General features: G+C 32.8%; 2 protein-coding genes across 4 annotated transcripts; both read left to right on the top strand.

Moving 5' to 3' along the window:
- The first annotated feature begins 481 nt into the window (after positions 1-481).
- LOC106619625 (uncharacterized) lies at positions 482-3,231 on the top strand. Of its 2 annotated transcripts, none has more exons than XM_036378139.2 (5): positions 482-929; positions 1,144-1,431; positions 1,785-1,896; positions 2,015-2,181; positions 2,942-3,231. In XM_036378139.2, exons 1-5 carry the CDS (start codon positions 707-709, stop codon positions 3,142-3,144), a joined length of 993 nt encoding a protein of 330 aa, XP_036234032.2. In that variant the 5' UTR covers positions 482-706; the 3' UTR covers positions 3,145-3,231. The 2 variants fall into 2 exon arrangements, with proteins under 2 accessions (XP_036234032.2, XP_014093285.3); XM_014237810.3 differs by having other exon boundaries at positions 485-929; positions 1,165-1,431; positions 2,942-3,230.
- Positions 3,232-7,065: 3,834 nt separating this feature from the next.
- Positions 7,066-8,770, top strand: LOC106619626 (uncharacterized). 2 transcript variants are annotated; one of them, XR_004979668.2, is made up of 6 exons: positions 7,066-7,310; positions 7,382-7,639; positions 7,695-7,806; positions 7,865-8,031; positions 8,096-8,470; positions 8,535-8,770. XR_004979668.2 is itself a non-coding variant. In XM_014237811.3 (5 exons), the coding sequence occupies exons 1-5, from the start codon at positions 7,115-7,117 to the stop codon at positions 8,305-8,307; spliced, it is 945 nt and encodes a 314-aa protein (XP_014093286.3). In that variant the 5' UTR covers positions 7,066-7,114; the 3' UTR covers positions 8,308-8,770. The 2 variants fall into 2 exon arrangements, 1 of the variants encoding a protein (XP_014093286.3); XM_014237811.3 differs by having other exon boundaries at positions 8,096-8,770.
- Positions 8,771-13,375: the final 4,605 nt, after the last annotated feature.

Raw genomic sequence — 13,375 nt, forward strand, 5'->3', positions numbered from 1 at the left:
ACTAGATAATTTTGGAACAAATTGGTAATAGCAATACAAAAAGTGTGGATGTTGACTTATGGTGATGGTATTGACCTCTATTTTTGGAAAATGATAATTTGAAAGAATAGGTAAATATAGACTTCTCATATTGTGGGATATTTGGGCATTTCTTTCTAGGTATTAACTTTGTTGTTGCTGTAGCGATAGAAAATATTTCCGAAATGAGTTTGCGGAATTCTGAAGTATTGACTGTCTTATCCAGCTAAAAAGTCGGGTCTGTTCCGCTTTTTTTCTCAGTTCGAACTAGAAGCTCTTACAGTTATTTTTCAAATTTTCAAAATTAGTTTTTGCAATATTAGCATATTTATTTACATACATACATATATTCGTTGAGATATTATATACTGTGAAATACTGAACTACTGTTCTACAATAACAATTTACAGCGTCCATTTGAAAACATATTTTTATGTATTTACAGAGCTAAGTATAGATAAATAATTATATTTTCACACAAATGTTCAACCAAAACACAAATGCGCAGCTGCCGCCTTCCGTTATATATACATATACTCTTGAAAATACTAAGGCCACAAGTGTTTAGCGTGTTGACAAATGGAAGCTGATACTGCACTTTGATTTCGAAATCTCTGTTAGAAGCCATCGTCAACAACGAGCGCAATTAAGTAATTGAGTTTTAAACGTTATAGAAATTCATACTGAAATGTTGTGCGCGGAGAAAGGTTTAACTGTAATTGCTAGTATATTAGCGTACTTGTTTGTAAAGACAGCCGCCATTTCGGAAATGTGGCCAGGAAGTCCTACAACAACAATGCCGCTACATTTATCGGAAATCGTCAAAAATCTGCTAAACAATATTGAAAAAGACGGCGATTGGAATGAGAACGTCGATTCGGCTTTGTTGTTCATTGAGTTTTTGGTAAAACGTAAGTGGAAATGCTAAAAAAGGAGAAACACTATTTTAAAAAAAATATAATAAAGTGGAATGAAAAGAATAAATTAACAAAAAACAAAAAAAAAATATATATATATGAAAAACATCGACAAACTATTGAACGTAATTAAAAAATAATAATAATACCTAATTATTAAATTTCAAAATTCAACAATATTGTTAAATAACATCTTTAATGAACAAAGTTTGTTTCCGATTTCGCACAGAAAAAGTGCAACAACAAAAGTCTTCAGTATTGGACACAGCGATTGGCAGTTTATATTTGGAAATTCTGGAAAAAATTAGCTTCATACGTTTGAAAGTGATTCAGAGCTTTGGTACGCACAATTTACAAGCTGTCTTCCAACACAATCTAATGATAACGGGTTTCACGTTAAGACGGAATCAAATTGATAAAAACTTGGAATTCAAAACATTGGCGCAAAATTATTCATCGCTTCTCGGAACGGGGTTTCCGAATGATACATTCGCAGGTATGTTTGAAAAAATAATGTATTCAAAAGCAGAACCGAGTTTCAAATGTATTTTCTTAAGACTTATTGGAGTTTGTAAATATATCTTAAATTAAAAAAAAAATTTCATTGGTTACTTGAATTGTCGAGTATAATTACGTATGGTGGTATAGAAACTAACGGATTGTAAGATGAGCTTAAAGTGTTGAGGTTATAAATTAAAACATAAGTACTATAGATCGAACCAAAATGAGGTTATTTGAGGCAAATAATATAATTGAATTAAATAAAAGAGTATCAAACATATTTTTCCATATTAAGAAATAATAAATATGTGTATATTTAACTTTATTCTGTTATTTTTTTTCGAAAAGGCCTGTGTTTGATGCATTCACAAGATCTGGAACTATGTGAGCGATTGCGACGCACTTGTCTGCCCGTGATTAAAATCAATACACCCACATATGGTTTTCGGCGTACACATCAGTAAGTAAACCGAAAATTACTGTTAATAAATTTATACATAATAATATCGTTTGCAAACATACCTACATATATAATGCGCTTTAATTTTTCTATAAACATTTTTTATTTTTTATTATAGAGCTTTACAGTTATTTTTTCTTATGCACCATAACTGTGGACGCTTTTATGGTACCCGACTGTCCTTCGAAATTTTGGCCACCGAGCATTGCTCACAGGTGTATCGTGAACATCAGTTAATCGCCGCGCTTGACAGCAAAGAATGGCAGGAGTTGTATATAGAACAGAGTAAGCCCTGTCTCAAAAAAATTTTTTTTTGTTCATCCTATGTAAAATAAGTGTGGTTTTGCAGCACTATGCCTACACAATGTAAAAAAACGTTAATAGTATTTTGGTGGAACAAACTAATGTTAAAATTTGTTAACATTAAATTAAACTAAAAACCCGTTTATTTCTTTTCAAAATTTTTTTGAAAATTTTAAAAAGCTGTTTTAACACTAACTACCTTCGATCAGAAATAAATTGATAATATATAGAAATATCCATATGTATATAGATTATATTTTTAGCACGAAATATTTTTGTGAAATATTTTACCTCCCAGTTCTCATCCAAAATGGTTTCTCTGTTTTTTTTTAAACTCCTTTAAATTAAATAAAAATATAAGTTATACCACCTAACATTTTTTTGAGGTTATTTCATTAACGATAATAAGAATTTACATTAAGAAGTAAAACAAAACATAAAAAATATATTTAATAATTTGTAATTTTGATGTTGCCAAATTTTAAATATATTAAAGTTACTTCATTTACCGTTTTTTGTATTCGAATTTGAAAAAAGTTAATACAAAATATTTTGATTGAATTTGTGTTGCCAGATAAATTAATATTAAAAAATTATATTTTTTTTTATAAAAAATATTTTTAACAATTTTGCGTGTAAATAAACAAATATTTTGCAAGATGTCTTACTAACTTTATGAAAAAATAAAGCGGTGCTTTTAACTGTTGCGCACTGTAATACTTATACACATTTTTTTTCACAGGTGCGATTTGCGGCCTTTTTGGTTTTGCGGAGTTTCTAAACGTCGAGGAATTGACAAAAATTATACACTGGGAAAGTGCTGCCACTTGTGGTTGCATAAAATCACATTTAATTAGCGATATACCGAGCAACTGCCATTGTACGGACCACAAGCACGTCGTTTTGTTGGTGCAGTTTGTCAACGCTATGCTTTTCTTGATTTAAGGCGAAATTTAAGTACTTTTATTTATTCTAAATATTTTTAAGTGAAATTAAATAAATTTTTACACATAAGTATATTGAAAACTGAAAAAATAGTGGTTTATTAAAAAAAATTTTAAAGACATTTTTTTCCTTTTCTCGCTATGTTGAAATGCTATTATATATATATATATTATATTTTTAATAAAAACTTTAACCGATTTTTTTGAAGGACGAGCATCTTGAAGTTCTGTGCCGCCCAAATTGATTAATTACTGAATCTATCTGCTCGAACTTTTGTACTCTAGCAAATTGAATCGAATAATCCTTTGCTTAACGCCGCGTGTGTTAATCTTAAACGAGCGAACATACAGATACCAACTAACCAATTCTTATTGTCATTCTATTTTTAAGCTACCATGAGAGCAGTGTGGCTATAAGAAAGTTGTATTAGTTGTTAATATTTTTCAAACCTTATTGAAATTATTCCTAAATTCTCAAGTTGCTCTGAGCAACAGTTTTGAAGATATAGCGTTCAAAAATTGCGCGCTTGTGGTCAGTTATATATTATATGTAAAAACAATTTATTGAAAATATGCCGTTTTTTTCTCGCTTGCACCCATGTAACCCTCTAATAATATAAGCATACAAAACCAAAAGTGACACTAAAAGTGCTACAATATATGTTATTTATTCTTGGAGTGAAAAGTGACGAAACGAAAAGCAAGTGGTATACAATAATTAGATGTTTTATGACCCTTAGCATATGGATAGCGTTCTTGCATTGACTTTAACTGGATAACTTTCGTGTTACCCTAACATATCGAGCAGAGAAGTGGTCGTTCTCAGGATTATCGGATTTACGAAACCGGAAAGAACACGAATTATTATCGCAAAGAGTTGGCAGCATTCTTCAAAATTATTTCGGACATTTTTTTTGTGTGTGTGTATTTTACAAAAACAACAACAGAAGATAGTTGGCGATTCCAGGAATGCTCTTATATAATTATATTCCTATACGAGAAATTATGATGCTTATGTGCTTCGCGGTCAGTCTTTAATCTTTGGAACTTCATCTAAATCAATCGGACAAATGGCGGCCTCAGAAAATTTTTTCCAGACAACAACAGTTAATTTCTTATAAAAAATCGAAATTAAACAAGTAAGGAAGGGCTCGTTTTAAATTTCTTTGTGGATCTTGTCGCCTTGTTCTATGTTGACCGATATTTTCGGTAGAAGGTCAACTATAGGCACTGGGGTCCACATATTCAGTACCTAGGGACTTGAACAGTTTTGGTTCGGGGGGCGGGGTTGTCACCCGATTTGACCCATTTTCACACCCTCACACATAGAGATGCTAAAAACATTTGTTTCCAGTGAATTTTGTTATTATAGCTTCAGTGGTATAGGAGATATGCACATTAAACTTATGCCCCTCTCTAATGTGATTCTGTATACCAAATAAGAGTCTTGTATCTTGTGGTGGAGCTTAGTTATGGCAATTTATTTGTTTTTGATTAATGGCGTTTTGTGGGCGTGACAGTGGTCCGATTACGTCCATCTGCAATATCAACCGTCTTACGGTACCAAGAAACATGTGTACCAAGTTTCATAAAGATATCTAAATTTTTTACTTTAGTTACAGCTTGCACAGACGGACGGACGGACAGACAGTCATCCGGATTTCAACTCGTCTCTTCCTCCTGATCATTTATATATATATATATAACCTTATATCTAACTCGATTAGTTTTAGGTGATACAATCAACCGTTAGGTGAACAATACTATTATACTCTGTAGCAACAAGTTGCGAGAGTATAAAAAGTTCTTCAATTAAGCACTAGTTTTTCATGTTTTCGAACAGCAACCAAGCGGTATTCAAGCTACAGTGGTCAGCAGTTTAAAAAATATAGTTTTGAGAACAATGCATGCTAAGTTTTGCACTTATTTTAATTTGCTAATTATCAAATAACTCGAAAAGTATTTGTCGGATTTAGTTAATAAAATGTTTCTAAGACATTTAAGAAAAAAATCGATTTTATGAAAATTGTGACTTCTCCCAACAATATAATATATACATTTATTATAGTAATGAATGCATGTATATAGCAATGCTCATATAATTTCTTCTATATAATAGTTGTATTTATATTTATATGTATTCATATTATTTTATGGTATATTTTTATTGAACTAAGTATATGTACATACATATATACAAATATTTAGATATGAACTACGTGTATACATACATACATACATATGCCGTCGCGTTGCTAGATACAATAAGTTTTAATTTTAACCATATTTCATTGCTCTGTACGTTTGTATATCTATATGTATACCTATACAAGTATGTAGGTAAAATCGTATGCGGAGATTTTGAACCAGCATGTACGGCAATACCTTTAAATATAAATACAAATGTCCGTTTGTTGGTTTTGCTGGAAAGCATCTGCAATCAATTTATTTGTATTAAGAAAAATGATGAACCTTTGGTTGGATTTATGGGCTACACTGAAAAAAACTTACTCTGGTTAAATGAAAAATGTTGGTTAATTTTTATCTTTTATAAGAAGATATGATGGGAATAATTTTTACGGAAATTGGTCAGAATCGGTCAAGTCTTTGGTGCCACGCCCATTACCCAACTACTAAAAAATGGCGTATATAGGCGTTAGACCCTTAAGTGCATAGCAGAAGTTCGACTCAGTCTATTTGCATTAAAAATTACAGTAACAAATTAATCAATATTTTTGCAGAAAACCGCGTTTTTCCTACAAAGTGTTTCCGTAAAGTGAAAAATTGAAATATCGTGAAACCCTCCTATTTCGATTATCTAACGATATAATTTTGATTTCAGATGATCCAGCACCGAGGTAGGAGGGGCACCGCAATTCAACTTTTTTCTAAGACGCTCCAGAGTAATTGTTGTCATTGTCGTATTTTTTAATATTTCTCCATGAAAATGGATACATAAAAATCCGTATTGTTTTACAAGTCCAGTCCTCCATTAAATGTTGAAGAAACGAGTGAATTATGGCTATGTAATGTAGTAGAAGCTTCAATAAATAATCTATCTTGTTTGTTTTCGATGTTGGTCTGGTTTACCAGTCTGGTACCTAGGTCCGATTTGGCGTCGTGACAATAAACTTTTGGATGAAATTTAGAATAAGACTAATATTTTTCCAAATGGAATAATTTTATAATGGACAATTGACTTTAGATCAAAACTTTAGGCGTCAGAAATTAAAAAAACCCCGCATTTTGAGAGAAACTTTTTTTAACTTTTTGAATGGAAGATGGTGAATATTTGTTTAGTACTTTAATCTAGACTGTCTCGCTTCATCTAGACCAGGTTTGAAGCATTCTGACGCTCACTTAGTTCCAATAGTTTATGGAAAATGCTAGATATCATTGAAATTAGTCAACTACATAGATTTGTAATGGGCTCAGAAAGTTTCGTCGGTATATAGAGTGTTTTTCCTTAATCAGGAATTATGGTTTCCTAAACGGATATTACTGACAATGACCACTTCTACCTAATCGGTTTTGAAATTCCTTTCGTAAATTTAGTATCTTGCAAAAGTGTAGAAGTGTTTTTAATAGAAACTCTTGGTTTTTTAATTTTGTTAGTCAACAATTTGTCAATAGGAAAGAAAGTGAACACTGCTCTTATTTTCACTTTGTTTTTGGTAATGTTAGAGAAATTTGATTACAGTGCCATCCACTCGCCTCTGTGAATCCCTTTCCGTGTCCTACTTGAAATATTTCCAAAAAACAAAACTTAATCATTATAATGTTTTTCTTTCAGTGCATGGCACTTGGATCGCATAAATAGTGACAAATTATTGTCTGAATGTGTGTAGTAAGATCTAAGTGGTCATGCTGTTGTACATTTGTTGTACTTTGCCATCAATGGCTTTAGCTGGCGTTTGGAAATTTTCTAAACAGTTATATCGAATCAAAACAATTGTAAAAGCCGTTGGAAAATGTTGTGCTCGGAAAGTAAAGCAATAATCTTCACCTCGTTTGCTTTAGGAATGCTACTCTTTGTTACCGAGACCGATGCAAACAATTCGAGTTTGGGTAATATTGTCAAGAACCTAGTCACGAATATGGAACAGAGCACAGTTTGGGATGAAAATTTACATTTCTCCCTCATCTTTGCCGAGTTTGTAATTAAACGTATGTTATTTTCAAAATCCGGTAATCTTGCATTTCAAATAAAATCAACTTAATTTTCTTGTGTGTTTTAGAAAAGGTGCGTTTTTATCAGCCGACACGTTTCGAGAGTCAACTATATGAGGATATTTTGAAACGTATCGCAACATTTAGAGCCAGATTTATTGTTAAGAACGGTATTGGTCGACTGGATAATCTGTTGCAGAAAAATGTGAGATTGATTAAGCCTGCTGTGATTGAAGATCAAATTAACACCGAGTTGGAATATATAACGCTGAAGCGGACTTATGGGAAGTTACAAAATACTGGATTTCCAAGCTCAACATTGTCAGGTGAATTTATTTCGATTAGAAACTCGAAGGAGGTAGTAATAAATTTCTTCCCCAGATTATTGCCTGCTACATATCAGCTCTTTAGATGACTGTGATGCAATTGAGAAGCAATGCCTTCAGGTGATAAGCTCCAATGCGCCCACATATGGTTATCGTCGTATGCATCAGTAGGTTAATTTGGATATAAATATATTTAAAGTTTTACATAACCTCAATAATTTATAGAATTTTAATTCTTTATGTGCTGATGCATCACACCTGTGCACCGCATTTGGGTCCACAAATCGTCTATGAAATTTTGTCAACGCAACATTGTTCGGAAGTTTATCGTGAACATCGGCTCCTAGCCGTGTCATATTCGCAAGCTCGTCGAGATTTGTATATCGAACAAAGTGAGTCATTTATATTCTTGAAGCATAAATATTCTTTTACATATTTTTTTTTTTTACTTTCCAGGTGCTTTGTGCGGCCTTTTTGGCTTTAAGGAGTTTCTTAATAAGGCGGAAGTGCGAAAAATTGCCTCATGGGATAAGTTCGGCATTTGCAATTGTGTCGGCGAAATAACGTTTTTCCAGGCTTCTAATGAAGAGGACATATGCAAGTGTGGTGACCATGCACACAGCGTGGCATTGCTATTTTATGTGAATGCTATGTTGTTTTTGTATTAAGCAAACATATACATACATGTGTACATTAGGGTGAGCCAAATATCGAATTTATGCGTTAAAATGAAGCTATATACAGTGAAAAACAGGATCCCTGAAAGACAGGAATTTTAGTGTAATTTTTAAGGGTGTCGGAGAGCATTAAAGTTTCCTATATAAAGAACAGGTAAAAAATCTGTTTTCATTAATACCATAACTTTTGAACTTTTTAGAATAAATTTTTTTTACAGTGAATATTCTTGTAGAGCATAAGATTTCCAACAAAATCGACTCCATGGAGTATTACTTGATAAAAAAATTTCATATTTAACAAACAAACCTAGATTCAAATAACTTTATTTTGGCTCACCCTAGTGTATGTATATACAAGTATGTACTTATATAAAAAGTTTTGCTGTTAAATAACTCGTATCTGGAGAGTGCTTTATTATGAATATTGAATATACGTAAAATATATAAATATAAATGTATATAAAGAAATATATATAAAACTATAATCCGTTTATTACAACTCGCACTAGATTCATACGTTTCCTGTACACAGAGAACTTGATTATCTCGATAAATTTATTGTTTGTTTACGGCGCAAAGTCTTTGTCTGGCGATATTTAGCATTGAAAAAAATTTGAACAATGAGTTTGTTTGAAATTTGTTTTTCCAATGGCATCACAGATACGGAATCGTTGATAATGTTGCAGTAGTGTTTTGGGAAGACTGCTTTATTACGAACACAAATATTTGAATAGGTAGATTTCCAAGCACGAATTGTCATTCACAGTGATAGCCAAGCGGCACTTCAGGCAATCTCGTCCGTTGATATTCAATCAACAGTGGTACTGGAGTGCATAAAAATGATTAATAGGGTTATCACTGAAAATAACACTTTATCAACATATACCCCTGGGTATAGAGCCATCAATGAAAATAATCTAGTCAATTTCCTGGCGAAAGAAGCTGCGGCATCCAGTCCGATAGGGAGGGAACCGTTCTTCGCTGTGGGGCCCCACACTTTATGAGAGAGCAGCCTACGGAAAGAGGAAAAGGCCAGTGGAAACATCACTCGTAACAAGTGCTTGGGCTTCGACAGACGAGGTGTTTCTGGGAAAGTTCGATTGAAAATGGTTCAAGAAACTAATCGCTCTTCCCAGAAATAAATTAAGCAGGCAGGTGCTGTGATTCTATACAGTTCACTAAATGTTAAGGTGTCATCTACATATATTAAGGTACTGCTCCACGGATCTGTTTCGCTTCTGTGACCAAAGAGAAGAGACACTAGAACACATACTCCTTGATTGCCCTGCAATCGAATGAATGTCAGCTATACAACGATTAACCCAGGAGTTTTACTAACCCTTTTTGATTTGATTTGGCTGAACGAAGTGTTGTGTCGCAGTGCATTCCTCAAATTTAAACCTATCTATCTACGTAGAACCGGTTGTTGTGTTCTTATGCACCGCATGGCTTGCTGCATACTTCAAGCCTCTACGAGGGTCTACAAAAGATAGACTAAAATTTTGGAAACAATTGCGATTTATTTCACAATATAGTCTTTCTGGAAATACGCAAAGTAGTAGTTTTGTGTTTGACAATTTCATACCAGAGAGTTTGAAAGTCCCAAACCAAAATAATTAATGTGAATCTGATTTTTTGCACACTCTCCTAGCTACTTTAGTAGTCCTTGTAGAAGCTGCGGATATAATTGTGAAAGGATAGTTGCGGTATAAACATATGTTGTTGTTTTTAAGTCGATTTCGAAATAGAGCGTTTTTCTGTTGAGTATGTTTAAATATTGCTTTATGAAAAAACGATATGAAAAGGTTTCAGCCGCTCAACTTACACATTCGAATTTCTCTAAGAGGTCATTTCGTCAATACTGATTACATTCTCGCCCCTTGTAATTTGATAATCTGAAATTTACACCATTATTGTGTCATTAGTTCATAATCTATGAACTGGCAACTACATATAAACATGTACATACATGGGAAGAATTCAAAAAAAACATAAATGACTTGTATGTGGACATAAACGAATGAAGGGGTGCGAAAAAAGGATTTAATACAAGTAGTATACATATTTAGGCACATTAAGGTGGAGCTATAACATGAGGACAATATTATATGTTTAACTTGATGTAATTTAATAGAAATGTATCGTGGCCCTTAGAAAAGATGTGAAAGAGTTGTAAAAACGTTGTAAAAAATATTATATTTGTATATAACATTAACCTCAACTTAATACCGCAATAATAATTTAATTTAAGTGCTTAAACAAAAAGAAGAAAAGCGATAAATATTAATCTATTTCTGAACTAAAATGCAACTTTTGACAGATCTGTCAAAAATGTTTTAAAAATTCGCTCCACCGTAATATAAATATAAACAAATATTTATTTAACACGCTGTACTCTCCGTTATTTTAAATGACATAAATGATATACCGTTTAATATGAAGTCAAGGCACATAGGATGAGCGGGTGTCAGCAGCAGGGTTGTAATTTGGATCTTTTTAGACCCCGAACAGGGAAAAAATTGTTCAGATTGAGCTAAGAATATCGCAATTTATATCCTTTTATGCAATAAAGAATGCACCTGTTAGCGTATTATAGTTTCGGTGTAGCCGAAGTTAACGTTTTTTCTTGTTATACTCTAGCAACTTGTTGCTACAGAGTATAATAGTTTTGTTCACCTAACGGTTGTTTGTATCACCTAAGACTAATCGAGTTAGATACAGGGTTATATACATGTAAATGATCAGGATGAAGAGACGAGTTGAAATCCGGGTGACTGTCTGTCCGTCCGTCCGTCTGTGCAAGCTGTAACTTGAGTAAAAATTGAGATGTCTTTATGAAACTTGGTACACATATTTCTTGGTATCGTAAGACGGTTGGTAATGCAGATGGGCGGAATCGGCCATGCCACTGCCACGCCCACAAAACCCCATTAATCAAAAACAAATAAATTGCTGTAACTAAGCTCCACCACAAGATACAAGACTCTTATTTGGTATACAGGATCACATTAGGGAGGGGCATCGCCAGTTTAAATTTTTTTTAAAGTGGGCGTGGTCCCGCCCCCTAATAAGTTTAATGTGCATATCTCCTATACCATTGAAGCTATAATAAAAAACAAACAACAAAGGGTGTGAAAACGGGTGAAATCGGGTGGCAACCCCGCCCACTCCCGATATAACGGTACTGTTAAAAACTACTAAAAGCGCGATAAATCAAGCACTAAACAAGCCAGAGAGCTTAAATTTTATATCTGGGATGGAATAAGATGATTTTATTGAAAGCACGTTCAAAATTAGATAGTGGGCGTAGCACCGCCCACTTTTAGGTGAAAACCCATATCTTGGGATATGCTTAACCAATTCCAACCAAATTCGGTACATAATATTCTTCTCATATTTCTATATTATAGTAGAAAATGGGCGAAATCGGACTACAACCACGCCTATATCCCATATAACATCATTTTAAATTCCATCTGATTTTTTATCTTTCTAGTATGTAAATCAAGCAACAATGATTATATCGGCGTAAAACTTTGCGTGAATAATACGTTAAAAGTATGCCACCTTGTGACCAAAGATTATCTAAATTGAACCAAAACTGTTCAAGCCCCTAGGTACTGAATATGTGGGCCCCAGTGCGTACAGTTGACCTTCTACCGAAAATATCGCTCAACATAGAACTTCCCTTAATTGTTTTCATATCACTTGGTTTCTAAAACTGATAGTTTCTAAGCTAAAATATTTCTAATTAATTTTGAAAAATTAAGCACTTGTGATTTTCTCTTTATTTATTCTTTATTTAACCAATTCATATGTAGCTAAAGCTTCTTGTCCAAAAACGGTAATACGCTGAACTAAACAGCACCAAATTTCTGAAATTGCTGAAAGCTAATAAATCAGTTGTATTTGAGACTTCTTCAACAACGCTTTCAACTCAACTCTCTGTTTTGCCAGATTTTTTGTTTTGCTCACATCGACGCATGCGCAGTTCCTTGATTCGTATGCTCTCACCCTCAGGTGGTAGTGACAGTAAAGTGCCCCCTCAATTGCACAAATCTATTTATTTTGAAAATATCCAAATTTTTGGTTGATTCAATTTACTTTAGAGCTGCTGTAGAGTCAAAGTGTGTTGGCCGTTACTTGGAACAACTGTTGTCCCAGGGTTGCTTCATATGAAACATCCTTTCGGATTTATTCGTAATTAAAGATTTCAGACGTGAAGTTTAAACTTAAAACAGTAATCATAAAATTGTCTTGCCAGTTAAAAAAAGTAACAATCAAAGTTGACTAAAATTTTTATTTTTCTCTTTAACACCCTCTAAAAAATAATTTTATTGGATATATTATTTTTTATACTTCAATGAAGTTCATATGATTTTCTTGTTCAACAATCATCATCCCAAACAATTTGTGGGAACATTTGTTGGGAATTTTTAAGTTTTTTAATGGAGTTATTGAATGGTTTCTTCTTCTAAGCTCAATTTATTAACTTTAATATTTTTATTGTATTATTTTTTATTTCTAAATTTTTAAAATTCATGCGCTTTCATTTAGAAAAGAAAGTGTCTGAAAAGACTTTTGGCTTTTATTTTATTTTTATATTCGGCGATGTATTTATCGACTAATCTGTATTTTTATATTTTTTCGTGAAATAATATAAGCTCCAATATTTCACAAAGACAAAATAAACCATTTTCTAAACTACCGTTAATTTAGTTTTCCGAAATATTTTAAGCTCTGAACAGAGTACCGTTAACATATAATATATAAAGTCTTCGGTCAATTACGATGGTTCTATAACCAAATATAATAAATGTATCTTAAGAATAGCTCGGATCATCATTTGAGAAGCTTTGGATAAGACGAAGATCGAAATAAAATTTGTATATACATAAAGTGGTTTCTTCTTCTTTACTCAAAAGTGGGCGTGTCGCTATCCATTCGGTTGTTAATGTAATACATATTGTGTATATAAAATAGAGAGTATAATAGTTTTGTTCACCTAACGGTTGTTTGTATCACCTAAAACTAATCGAGATAGATATGGAGTTATATA

Source organism: Bactrocera oleae, chromosome 4 (genome assembly GCF_042242935.1).
Source record: "Bactrocera oleae isolate idBacOlea1 chromosome 4, idBacOlea1, whole genome shotgun sequence".
Lineage (NCBI taxonomy): Eukaryota > Metazoa > Arthropoda > Insecta > Diptera > Tephritidae > Bactrocera > Bactrocera oleae.

Bases quoted from the DNA above. Each gene is read 5' to 3' on its own strand.
- LOC106619626 (XM_014237811.3), top strand. From the start codon at position 7,115: ATGTTGTGCTCGGAAAGTAAAGCAATAATCTTCACCTCGTTTGCTTTA. The intron at 7,311-7,381 runs GTATGTTATTTT...TGTGTGTTTTAG, and splicing joins TGCCGAGTTTGTAATTAAAC to AAAAGGTGCGTTTTTATCAG. The intron at 8,032-8,095 runs GTGAGTCATTTA...TTTACTTTCCAG, and splicing joins AGATTTGTATATCGAACAAA to GTGCTTTGTGCGGCCTTTTT.
- LOC106619625 (XM_036378139.2), top strand. From the start codon at position 707: ATGTTGTGCGCGGAGAAAGGTTTAACTGTAATTGCTAGTATATTAGCG. The intron at 1,432-1,784 runs GTATGTTTGAAA...TTTTTCGAAAAG, and splicing joins TCCGAATGATACATTCGCAG to GCCTGTGTTTGATGCATTCA. The intron at 2,182-2,941 runs GTAAGCCCTGTC...TTTTTTTCACAG, and splicing joins GGAGTTGTATATAGAACAGA to GTGCGATTTGCGGCCTTTTT.